The following is a 12,337-nucleotide window of genomic DNA, read 5'->3' on the forward strand; positions in this document are numbered from 1 at the left end:
TCCCTCCCGCTTCGGGCGAGCGGCCCACCTCGCGCCTGCGCACAAGCCCCGGTGCCGGCCAAGAGGCCAGCGTTTCGGCGCTTCACGCCTGCGCGCGGGCGGCCCCATCGCGCTCCTTTTTTCTCCCTCCTCGTCAGAGGGCTTGGACGAATAATAGGAGAGAGAGAACTGGGTTTCTGCCAATCGTTGGAAGTGTGGGTGGGGCTGGAGGTGGGAAGGGGGTGGGTAATTTGGGAAGAAGAAACAGACAAGGCGGAGGTTATAAAACCAATGAGAGGGCGAGTGAAGGCAGGAGGAGGCGGGACGAAGGGAGTAACTAATAGAAAAGCAGGAAGGTGAACCTCCTGGCCAATAAAGATGGCTGAAGAGTGAACGACTGTAGAAGGAGGCGGGTGCTGTGCGAGAAGAGGCGGGCCTGCCTAATAGGAAAGGTTAAAAGGGAGCCAATGAAAAGGGGAGTAGGCGGAGGTCAAATTGACAGACAGTGATGTCTATTTGGGCGGTGACAGACAGCATCCGCAGTCGATAAGAGCTGAGGGATTCTTTGGGTGTCCCAAGAAGGTCAGGAAGAAATGACAGCTGGGAGGGGAGGGTCAAATTTGCGATTAATTTGCCTCGTCAGCCAATGAATGCATTCTCTCACTTTAGCAAAAGGAGGAAGATAGACAGCTGTCTCAGCCAATGCAGCATCCAAAGGGAAGGGGTGCTGCCAGCAGGCAGTGCCAAGCCAGGGATGTCGGTGACAACCGGAGACAAGCGCGGGAGGTGGGGGTGACAGTTGGGGACAGCGCGGAGAGGGGGCGGGGACCGGGTGCAACCGTTAGCCAATAAGAGCGCCACGCTGCCCTGCCTGAGTCCTCTCGTGGGCCCCATTCTCTATTCAGCTCCCAAGCCCACCACAGGGCACTTGATCCAGTGCTCTGATCAGGTACTCTTGCCCTTCACTTAGCCTCTAATTCTCATTCCAGCCCGCAACAAATCCCAGGCGACTATAACCAGAGCCCCAAAATCCTATAAGTGACTCATCTCTCTGGATCCACCATTTCCTGTGGGTATCCCAATCCCCAAGTCCCTCTCCTCAGCCCCTTCTATCTGAGCTCTTCCCCAGGATCTGGGCTCCAGTTCCTTGGAACTCATCCTCTGAGTGCCCCCTCCATTCTAGTGGGGATCCCAGACCCCAAATCATGAATTCCCAATACCATGAATTCCCATATCTGTGTTCTTTTGGGGATCCAGGACCCATGCCATCAACTCCTCTCTCCTCATTGATACACCCCTCTGTGCTCCTCATTCTCTGCTAAGAAATCAGACCCCAATCTCATGAGCCCTCCAGGCTACCCTAGACCACAAACACAAAGCCCTGACTTTACCAGCCCCTTCTCTCTCTGGCTCTCATTCCCCTGAGGTCCAGGATTCAGGATTCAGCACCAGGAGGGCTCCAATTTCCATACAAAGTCCACCATCCTGAAATTTCAGTCAGGCCTAGCTCCCAGCTTCCCAGTTACTTGGTTGCTGAGTTCTCTGAGGCTCCTTACTCCCAGCTCAGACTCAGATCCCGTGAACCAGTGTCTGAGCTATGCCACTCCCGATCTCCTCCTCCTCAACTTCTCCACTTTCCATTTGGCCCAAGCTTCCTAAGCACTACCCCCATCCCCCTCTTTGGAGTTCTCCTCCCCTCCCAGAACCCAGTAATAAGTGGGCTCCTCCCTGGGCCTGGACCCCCATGGTAACCGTATAAGGTGAGGCAGCTGTCGACTGAGGCAGGGAGGGGCCAGTGCAGGAGGCCAAGGGCAGCTGCTAAGTTTAGGGTGGCTCTGTCTCTCTTCTTAGAGACAACAGGTGCCTGGACCCCAGTGACCAGAAAAGCAAATGTCTTAGAGGCATTGGTATGAGGCTGGAGGAGGGGGAGGGAAGGAGGAGACTTCCTTAGGACATCAGGTCCTAGAGGGAACAGGAGGAGGAGGAGAGGGAACAGGAGGAGGAGGAGACACGGGTGTCCTTGCCAACCTTGGGCCTCCTGGGGCTTCCTCACCCACAATTTCCGCAGACCTCCACTGTACGGAATGGACTGGGGCACCGAGGCCCAGAGGGGTGGGAGAGCGTACCTCAAAGTCACACAGTCAGCCTAGCTGGTTCTAGCCCAGATTGGAGAGAGAAGCCATTGGCCATCCCAGCCACCGAGGAGGAGGTGAGCAATTAGCTTCCCTCTTGGTGTCCTTGACTCCCCTCCTCTGAGTTCCAACTTTCACACCAGTATCCAAAAAAGTGATTATAGACTCACACTAGACCATGTCCTTCTCCTGTTTCAAACCTTTCCAAGGCTCCCAAGGTCTCAGCCCTCAGCATGGCATTTGAAGACCCTCCAGTGTCTGATGTCCAGCCCCTTGTATCCTCTGCTCGAGCCCCATCCCAATTCTGGCAAACTGAACACTTCTGATCTTTCACTTCGCCAGGCCTTTGCCCATCTGTGCCCACCACTTAGCATGGCTGTTCCTCCACTTTCACCTGACTCACTTCTACCAGCCTTTATAACGTCATTCCCATACTCCTAGATAGGGCTGCTATGCCCTCTACTTCTGTACTCCTGACCAGCTGGTTTGTCATTTTCTGCATTTACCCTGTCTCCACAGCTAGACTGTAAGTTCTACCAAGGCAGGGCCTGAATATTAATTATAATGATTATGGGAATTCCCTGGCAGTCCAGTGGTTAGGACTCCAGGTTTTCACTGACAAGGGCCCGGACTCGATCCTTGGTTGGGGAACTAAGATCCCACAAGCCATGTGGTGCAGCCGAAAAATAAAAATAAAAATAATGATTATACTTCACTAACTGTTTCCAAATAGTGTTCACATCCAGAAGTTCTGTGGGATGGGAATTACGTGCCCATTTTATAGAGGGGGAAACCAAGGCCCAGGGAGTTGGAGTGCAAAGCCCAGGGTCACAGAGCAGGCTCTCTGCTCCAGGCTGTCTAGTCTCTTCATACCTAGTGATTCCATGCCCCACATCTTTCCTCACAAAATCCCCCCTCTTCTTGAAGGGGATGTAGAAGACTTCCTGATCCTTCAGCTTCCCCAGGCAGCTCTCTCCCACCTGTAACCTCTGTCACTACCCCCACATATACATACCCTTGAGTGTGAACTCCACAGTGGGGGGGACTGTGTTTGTCAAAGTGCACCTGCAAAGCATGGACCAGTGCCTGGAACACTGTAGGTACTCAATAAATTTACTGGGTTTAAATCTGGGCCCACCCCACACAGGGGTACAGGAGCCTGGTGCATCTCTTTCCTAGTCCTGTGTCTCAGCCTGGGCCCTCTCTGAACCCTGGCACATTCCAGCCTCCTTTGGGGAGAAAGAACATTCCTTCCTGCCCAGGTCCTAGTGATACCTGCATCCCAAGACTCACTCCCTCCTCCCTCCCTCCCTGGGCTCCAGCTGTTGCCAGCCCAAGAAAGGAGAGGCCCTGAGCTGGGCTATTTTGGTATCTGGGGTGGGCACCCACAGGGCTAAGGTTACCCTGGTATGTTAATGACTCCCTGGGGCAGGACTATATAACTCCAGAGGGACCGCCCCAGGCTGACTCTCTGCTCCTTTCCAGCCAGAGCCACTGCCTGGCCCCCAGGAGACCTAAGATATGGTGAGTGAGAATCCCCCAGCCCCTGCCCAGATCCCTCAGACCTCAGGGCAGCCTCATCCTTTGAAAGAAAGTAGCTGGTTCCCAGTCTGGCAAGAGGAAAAAAGATGAATCTTCCCTTTCTTGATATCACTAATGGGGAATGTACAGAATGATGCCCTAGAGGATCCAACCAAGGATAATCTGCCTAGACACTCCACTCGCAGGAGCCCAGTCCCTCTCAAAGCATGCTCCATGCCATCCTGCACTCCATCTTCCTAAAACCCCCGGGACCAGCCAGACAAGTGTTCCCACTCCCATTTTATAAATGAGAAAGTAGAGGTTCAGGTGAGTGAGTGATCAGGGTCACGCAGCAAGTCTGGGACTCAGAGGAGGCAGGGTCAGGGCACTGAGAAGGGGAGGTACACTCCACTTGTTGGGTAGGACGGAAGGATGGGGACTTGAGGGCTACCCAGAGGAATTCGGGGGTACAACTGCAGCAGGTCTCCTCAGCATAAGGAAGAGGAAGCCTAGAGCCAGAAAAGTTGCTTTAGAGGAATGGACTCAAAGAAGCCTGAATCTAATCCATCGCCTCTAGAGAGGAGTAGGGATTGGTCCATGAACCCCTCTGCCCAACCCTCATCCCTCAGGCACCCAAGAAGGCCAGGAGAAAGGCAGTGGCAGAGGGCGGAAGCTCCAATGTCTTCTCCATGTTCGATCAGACCCAGATCCAGGAGTTCAAGGAGGTAAGGGCGGGGAGAAGGGAGACTGAAGGCTGACCAAAGACTCCCCTTGCTGCCCCTCCCCCAACCCCTCCCTGGAATGTGCACCTGTTGGCAGAAGGGGAAGGGTTTAGAATTCCTTGTACTCCTCCCTGCTTGGAGTGGAAGTGGACGGCTGGCTGGGGGCCAGAATCTCAGAATCTGATCTGCCTAGAGTAAGGATGCTGAAGCCTGGCCATGGGGGACCTAACCTCTCCCTACCCTGGCCCTCCACAGGCCTTCACAGTAATTGACCAGAATCGTGATGGAATTATCGACAAGGAGGACCTGCGGGACACCTTCGCAGCCATGGGTGAGCCTACTCCACCTGTAAAGATTCAAGGCTGCAGAGTCCTGGGAATTCAGCAGCCTTAGGTTCCAGCCCTGCCAGGTCCACCCTGGGCCTCAGTCTACCCAGATAAAAAATGGATGGGATGATGTGAATTTATGGGAAGCATTATTCCCTGGCCCCTAGACCCCACTCCACTCCATGCTTCCCCCACCCTGTTCCAGGGCGTCTCAATGTGAAGAATGAGGAGCTAGATGACATGATGAAGGAAGCCAGTGGGCCCATCAACTTCACTGTCTTCCTGACCATGTTTGGGGAGAAGCTCAAAGGTGAATGAAGTGTCCTGGGTCCAAACCCCCAGATGCCTCTCCCCAGACCTTTCAGGGACTGACCCTTTAGCAACCCTTCAGCTTCATGTGCCCTCTGACTCCCCCAGGTGCCGACCCTGAGGATGTGATCACTGGAGCCTTCAAGGTCCTGGACCCTGAGGGGAAGGGCACCATCAAGAAGCAGTTGTAAGTGACACCCTCCAGCTGCTCCCACACAGAAAGCCTCCTTAAATTCCTACCAAGAGTTAGGCACTGCCAGAGATAAGGGAAAAATTAGGACTGTGGCGATGGGATTAAATTTTCACAGCACACAGGGGGAAGGGCAAAAGGGGGGAGGCCAGAGTGTTTGGGAGACCAAAGAGGAATCCAGAGTAACCCTGGTTTTCAAGGCAAGACTGGGAATGGCAACGGGCACGAGGTGGGAGGGAGTGGAAAGGAATCACGAAGCCCAACCTCTGTCACCTCTCTCCAGCCTGGAGGAGCTGCTTACCACGCAGTGTGACCGCTTCACCCGCGAAGAGGTGAGTGGGGAAAGGGCCTAGGAGAAGCAGAGGGCTGGGGGAAGGGGAACGTAAGGAACCGGTTGGAGATACCCCTGCGTTTTTTCCCCAGATCACGAATATGTGGGCGGCCTTCCCCCCCGACGTGGGCGGCAACGTAGACTACAAGAACATATGCTACGTCATCACGCATGGCGACGCCAAGGACCAGGAGTAGCGGACCCTCTTAGGCCTCTGCTGGGCAACGCCTTCCTGCCAGTGCGACCACCCCACCTTGACTCCTAATAAATTAAACTGGTCTCGTTTCTTATCCGCGACGGCTTCAGTGCGTTTGTGTGAGCAGGGCTCAGGTGGGAGGCTGCGCTGAAACACCGGCTGGCACGAAACGAGTGCCCAGCAAATGAATGAATAAATAGTGGCCCAGAGGCCTGGGTGGAACGGTTTCACCCGCTACGCCCGCCGCTTATTCCCGCTGGGAAAGAAAAGACTTGCGTGGCCTCAGGGAAATTCAGTTTTTATTGAAGTCGCCGTTTGGGTGAAGTGGGGCGGGGTGGGAGAGTTAGGGGCTGGGAGAGTTAGGGAATGGGAGGGAAGCTCTGGCTCGCTAGGTGGGCCGAGGCGGATTGGGGCGGAGCCAAGGCGGGGTCGGGGCGGAGCCAAAGGCGGGGCTACACACTCCAGGATTGGGAGAACCTGCTAGCCCGCTAACCCCTTGCAAGGGCGGGCCTTACAGGCTGGGGCTCCGGGATTAAGCGCCGGGCAGCCTAGGGCTCGAGGATTGGACAAGAGACGAACTGAAGGCGGAGGCAAGGTAAAGTAGGGTCCGGGCGGGGGTCTCAGAGAGCGTCCGACTGCTCGCCCTGAGCCTGGTTCTGCTGCATCTGGGCCTGCATCTTCTCCAGCATCTCTTGCATGCGGCGCAGCTGTGCGGAGCAAGATTGCAGGCAGTGGGACTGGGCGGGCAAGGCCAGAAAGGGACTTCGAAGAGGATTTGGGGCCTTGATCTGGGGGAAAGAGAGGTGCTTGCTCACCTCTTCGTCTTTCTCGCGGATCAACTTCTCCGTGTCGGCCAGAGGCAGCATGGGCAGCGGGATCTCTGTGGCGCTCTGGCGGGAGAGCTTGCTAGGGGGTGGAGGAAAGGGGCAGGAATCAAAGTCGAGAACCGTGGTTGTGAGTCACTGCCGCGAGGCAGGGCCTGGGGTTTGGCGGGACCATGTCCTTCAGGTTAGGGCCATACGCAAAGTGGGTGGGGAAAGAAAGGCTCCGGGAGAGAGGTCTAGAAGGTGAAGGCCGGGGTCATGGATGGTGAGCGCAGAGCCTTGGAAGCACCTAGGAGTCAGCCCTGGCTCTCACCTACGGCTGGCTCGATCACGCGCCCCAGGCCGGGCCAGGCTCTGTAGGCAGCGCGCCCGGTAGCCCTCATAGAGCAGATCATGCGTCACCTCCTTCAGGTCCTGCAGGTGTGTCTGCACTAGCATCCGTCGCAGGTTCAGGAAATCGCAGTGATGTGGGTTCTCCACTGGGGGGCGGACCGGCAAGAGTCGGGGAGCTTGGGTCGGGTCTGCTGCCCAAGGACCCCTCTTTTGACTTTTAGGACCCCCGGGACCAGAACTCTCCCCAACTTCACCTGTTGGGTGCGGTTGACTCGGAGGCGTCCTGGGCTCCCTGCTGGCCTCAGAATGCGTTCCTGGCCTTACTCACCCTCCACGGTGCCCCAGGAGTAGCAGCGTCCCCTCACCGGTCGGGTCCCGCCGTCCCTCACTACTTCGCAGGAACCGACGACAGCAAAAGGGATGCTTTCCTAGAGGGCAGGAGTCAGCGATCACCGTTGGCCCCCTTTGGGCAGAAACCTCTTTCTCAGCTCCCACCTCCACATCCGCCCTCCCTGGCTTCTCTGCCCCTTCCTCCTTTGCCTCTGCACCTTCATCTCCGCATCCTGCCTCTTGAAGTCTTCATCCTCATCAGAGTCACAGTCGGGGAACTGGTAGATATTGATCTCCTCCTCCTGCAACTGTTCCCGGATCTTGGAGGAGACAGATGCAGAGACGGTGAGAAACACAGAGACTGTGAACCACAGACATTGCATGACCAGAGACAGTGAGATATAGACGCAGACACGGGGTGGAAGAGACAGAGAGGAAGACATGAAAGACAGAGATGGTGAAAGATGGACATATGGGATGACTGAAAACAAAATCTCAAACAACGAGAGACAGAGACGTAGATGGTGAAAAACTGAGACAGTTACCCTAATAGGAAGACTGATGCCTGGGAAGTTTTGAAGCTGAGCAGACACCGAAAGATCAGGAGAGAGAGGCATAAGTGGAAACAGTGGGAAAGGGCTCTGAAGACACAGGGGCGTGGGAAGGTGGGGGGGTGGGGCAGTCAGCATCCTGGGGCCAGAAGGATAATATTGGTCATTATGTCTACACCCCTGGCCTCAGACAGGCCTTAGCCAAGCATCCAGCCCAGGGATTCTATTCCGAACCTCCAGAGACATGGCTTCCTTAGGCAGCTTATGACCCACCTTCCTCAGAAACTTTCTTCCACAGTCTAGCCTGACACATCACGCTCCAAAAGGGCTACCCCAAGATCAAAGAAGTCAAGGCTGAGTTCGATTTTGATCCTGACTTTTGGCTTCATGTGAGGCCAAATGTCAGAGGCCACCGCACACACCTTCTGCTTGAGGGCCTGTGTTTCCTTAGGCATCAGGGCATCTGCTTTGCCAATGACTGGGATGATGTTGACCTTCTCATGCACCGCCCGGAGGAAGGCCACATCTAGGGGCCGGAGCCTGCACCCAGGGATTGGTCAGGGCTCAGTTTCAGGGCACAGAGACACTCCCCCTCCAGCCCTCCCCAAATGTCCCAACTCCCCAGGGTGCCCCTCGGACCCCCGGCCAAAGGGTGAGATGAAGTAGAGGCAGCAGTGGACACGGGAATCCTGGATGTTCTTCCTGTTCAGGCCACTCTCATCCCGAAGATACTGCTCAAATTGCTCCTCAATGAAGCGCACCACGGGCAGCCAGCTGGGGTGTGGGGAGAGAGCGGCAAGTCAGAGAACAGGGACCACAGCACAGGGAAGGGGAAAAGGCTAGCCAGGACTGTGGGTGTGGGAAGTAGTTTCTTTGGCTCCAAACAAAGACATAAGAGGAAACTGGCAGGTGAGATGTCGGGAAGTACAGGGCAATTTGGGCCACAAGGCCACCAGAAACAGGCCCCACCTTTGGCTGGGGGCGGGGGGTAGGGCAGGGCAGACCAGCCCAGAATCTGACCCCTCAGTCTCCACAGAGTAGCCACATTGGGAAGCTGAGCCCCAGGTCCTCCCCCATTCCTCACCAGTCTGAACAGTCCACTGAGTCCCCAAAGCCAGGTGTGTCCACCAGGGTCAGCTTCACCTTAATACCCCCCTCCTCGATCTCCACGCCCCGGCGCTCGATGGTCAGTGTCTGTGTCAAGCGAGCTATGAGGATGGGGAGAGGTCAGGGAGCTGGGTAGGGGCCTGAGGCAGGACTAATTTCCTTTCTCAGACTCACAGTTGCCTCCACCCATTTTTCAGGGGAGGAGAGCGAGTCTCGGAGAAAAGCAGTGAGCTGCCTGAGTCCCCCAGAATGTCATGGGAAACCCAGTTGGAAAGGAAGAGAGTGCAGTCTAGGGACATGGGAGGAGGGGGTCAGAGTGCCTGGAGAGCACGGTGAGGAGGGGGTCTTACCCCTGGCCTCTGGGACTTGCCGATCCTCATAGAGGTTGGTGAGAAATAGGCTGTTGATGAGGGTAGATTTTCCCAGGCCTGACTCCCCTGTGGACAAGACAGCCCCAGCTGGTCAGGTGAGGGGACAGCCAAGGTCTCTTGAGGACCCCTTGCCAGGCCCCTCTCCAAAACCTCCAGACCTGCCACCATGAGTGTGAAGTCAAACCCCTTCTTGACGGACTTGCGATGCAGCTGGTTGGGGAGGGCGGCGAAACCCACATACTCCTTGTCCTGTTGGCAGGGGGTGGACAATATGAGGCTGCTGGGGGCAGCAGGCAGGGCCCCCAGGATAACCTGATCTCAGAGGCTAGGAGAAGTCAGCCTATTGTGGGTTGACCTGGTTAACCTGGGGGTAGGGGACTGGGGGCAGAGATGCCTGGATTCCTGGGCATAAAGACTCACCATGGCCCCGATAGCTGTCGCTGCACCTGCTGTCTCTCCCCACTTCCTCTGGTGGGGCAGGAAGTTGAGGGCGGCAAACAAGGGGGCGGGCAATGTAGGAAGCTGAGATGCTCAAACTGGCCCAGACAGGTGGGAAAAGCTGAGACCAAGAAGAGCTGTGGTCCTCAATTCCTGGATACCTTTGCCCATAACCCCAATAGGAAGCTTCAACCCCCCTGTTCTCTGTACACCTTTATTCCAAGCCCCATTGTAACCCCATCACCCTGGTGGGAGGTAGGGTGTAAGCAGAGAGGAAGGAAGTGGGTTGGTCTCTCTAGCAAGTGAGATGAAGGCTTTGACAGAGGTGGTTAAAAAAAAATGTTCCAAGGGTCTGAGTGGACCAAAAGCCATAACAAAGATTGAGGGTGGGAGGGGCAATCAATTTTCCTCGCCAGCTTTTGCACTGGATTCTTAAAAGAACTTCAGGTCTTTGGACACCTCTTCTAGAGAGACTGTCCTTCAGAATCCTGGCCAAGGCACTCCCCTGCTTGAAACCCTTCATGGGCTTCCCAGTGATCTCAGAATCAATTCTGAGTCCTGACTTGGCAGCCAAAGCCTCTCCCATCTGACCTCATCACCCCATCTTTCACTCACCCTTAGTGAGTGCCCATATCCTAGGCTCTGTGTATGTTGACCTTTACCTTCTTCTGCACCAGGTGAACTGCTCTTTATCCTTCTAGGGTTTGATTCAAAGGGCTCTTCTTCCTCCTCTATGAAACCTTCCCCACCCACCCCAGGCAGAGTCATTTTCCATCCTCTAGACTCCCCAGCACCTTTCACAGGCCCCTCCATTGCCCACCTTTGCTTATCTGGATATCTCTTCTACTCCCCGCTGAGTTTTCTGAGGACAGGGACCATGTCTTCTAATTTCTATATCCCTGGTGTCTTGCACAGGGCCTGGCACAAAGAAGGTGCCAATAGGGCTTCCCTGGTGGCGCAGTGGTTAAGAGTCCGCCTGCCGATGCAGGGGACACGGGTTCGTGCCCCGGTCCGGGAAGATCCCACATGCCGCGGAGCGACTGGGCCCGTGAGTCATGGCCGCTGAGCCTGCGCATCCAGAGCCTGTGCTCTGCAATGGGAGAGACCACAACAGTGAGAGGCCCGCGTACCACCAAAAAAAAAGAAAGAAAGAAAAAATAAAGAAGGTGCCAATAAATAATATACTAGATAAATGAATGCACGAAAGAGTGAGTGATTGAAATTGGTCCGGGACAAAGGCTGGCAGGCTGCAGAACTTGTAAAAGGAGCTTGGCTTTGGAGTCAGAAAGAACTTCCCAAACCTCAGCTCTCCCACTTACTGTGTGACCTTGGGCAAGTGATTTGCCCTCTCTGAACTCCATTTTTTTCATAGTAAGATGAAATACACACATTTATATTTTGTTATCAGGACTCAGAGTGGTTTCGGATGACATGGGCTTTGGAGTTAATCAGTTATGTATACAATATACTATATATATACACACACACACACACACACACACACATACCCTAGCTTTAGCATTTATGAACTGAGTGACCTCTCTGAAACTTTAAAGCGAGTCCCCTTAGTATGACCTATAAGGCCTTGCTCAATCTGGATCCTGCCTATTGCTCCAACCCCATTTTCTTTCTCTATTCTTCATGGTTCTATTTATTATTTCCCATTTAGCCCCTGTTATAGACTGAATTGTGTCCCCCTACCCCCCACTTCATGTGTTGGAGCCCTAACCCCCAATGTGACTATATTTGGAGGTAAGACCTTTAAGGAGGAAATAAGGTTAAGTGAGGTCAGAAGGGTGGGGCCCTGATTCTATAGGTCTGGTGTCCTTATAAGAAGGGACACCAGCAATCTCTCTCTGCACATGCACAAAGGAAAGGCCATGTGAGGACACAGTGAGAAGGTGGCTGTCTGCAACCCAAGAAAAGAGGCCACACCAGAAACCAACTCTGCTGGCATTTTGATCTTGGACTTCCAGTCTCCAGAACTATGAGAAAATAAACATCTGTTGATTAAGACTCCTAGTCTGTGGTGCCCTGTTATGCCACCTCAGGGCTCACTCATTTCCTCTCCTCAGCCTAAGGCAACCACTCTAATGTGCTTAATGTGTAATTTTTTAGTTTGTACATATTTTGAAAAATGTGCAGTGCATAGTACATGTTTACACAAATAGCTATATATGTACATACTAATATGTATTTGTTTGTTAATTTTTTTCAATCAGCGCTATCTTTTAAGATCCATCTACGCTACCACATTTTCCTTACTTCAACCTCATTTCTAGTACTGCTCCTTTCATGTAACCTTGGAAAAATCACCTCTCTGGGCCTTACTTTCCTCATCTACCATGTGGGATTGGACGCTCCCACCACACTGAATTCACAGAAGTTGTTCAAGTTTCATGATTATAAAGACATAGAATAATTAAGAGCTGTGTGACCTTGGGCATCTTTAACCTTTCAGTGACTTCGTTTCTGTATCTGTTAAATAATGCCATTAATAATTTCACTTCATAGGGGCATGACGAGGATTATATACCTAACACATATAAAGTTCTTAGCAGTGCCTGGCATAAAAGATGAGCTCACACATGACGCTAGTTATTGCTATTACATGAGCTGAGGGGTGCAACAGTGCCGCTAGCTCCAATCTAGCGACTGCTCTTCTGCATTAGTTGCT

General features: G+C 53.8%; 2 protein-coding genes across 3 annotated transcripts; one reads left to right on the forward strand and one right to left on the reverse strand.

Annotated features, from left to right (window-relative positions):
• Window positions 1–856: 856 nt before the first annotated feature.
• On the forward strand, window positions 857–5,800 carry MYL11 (myosin light chain 11). Of its 2 annotated transcripts, XM_079945776.1 has the most exons (8): window positions 857–928; window positions 3,597–3,635; window positions 4,262–4,357; window positions 4,610–4,685; window positions 4,886–4,990; window positions 5,098–5,176; window positions 5,463–5,511; window positions 5,603–5,800. In XM_079945776.1, the coding sequence occupies exons 2-8, from the start codon at window positions 3,633–3,635 to the stop codon at window positions 5,705–5,707; spliced, it is 513 nt and encodes a 170-aa protein (XP_079801902.1). In that variant the 5' UTR covers window positions 857–928; window positions 3,597–3,632; the 3' UTR covers window positions 5,708–5,800. The 2 variants fall into 2 exon arrangements, with proteins under 2 accessions (XP_079801902.1, XP_079801903.1); XM_079945777.1 differs by lacking the exon at window positions 3,597–3,635 and having other exon boundaries at window positions 909–928.
• A 280-nt stretch (window positions 5,801–6,080) lies between these two features.
• SEPTIN1 (septin 1) lies at window positions 6,081–9,678 on the reverse strand. The gene is made up of 11 exons (XM_079945829.1): window positions 9,643–9,678; window positions 9,381–9,471; window positions 9,202–9,288; window positions 8,829–8,952; window positions 8,384–8,518; window positions 8,167–8,284; window positions 7,412–7,513; window positions 7,192–7,291; window positions 6,844–7,009; window positions 6,522–6,612; window positions 6,081–6,413 (listed from the first exon to the last, which is right to left on the reverse strand). Exons 1-11 carry the CDS (start codon window positions 9,643–9,645, stop codon window positions 6,327–6,329), a joined length of 1,104 nt encoding a protein of 367 aa, XP_079801955.1. The 5' UTR covers window positions 9,646–9,678; the 3' UTR covers window positions 6,081–6,326.
• Between the last annotated feature and the right edge of the window lie 2,659 nt (window positions 9,679–12,337).

This window comes from Stenella coeruleoalba, assembly GCF_951394435.1.
Source record: "Stenella coeruleoalba genome assembly, chromosome: 15".
Classification (NCBI taxonomy): domain Eukaryota; kingdom Metazoa; phylum Chordata; class Mammalia; order Artiodactyla; family Delphinidae; genus Stenella; species Stenella coeruleoalba.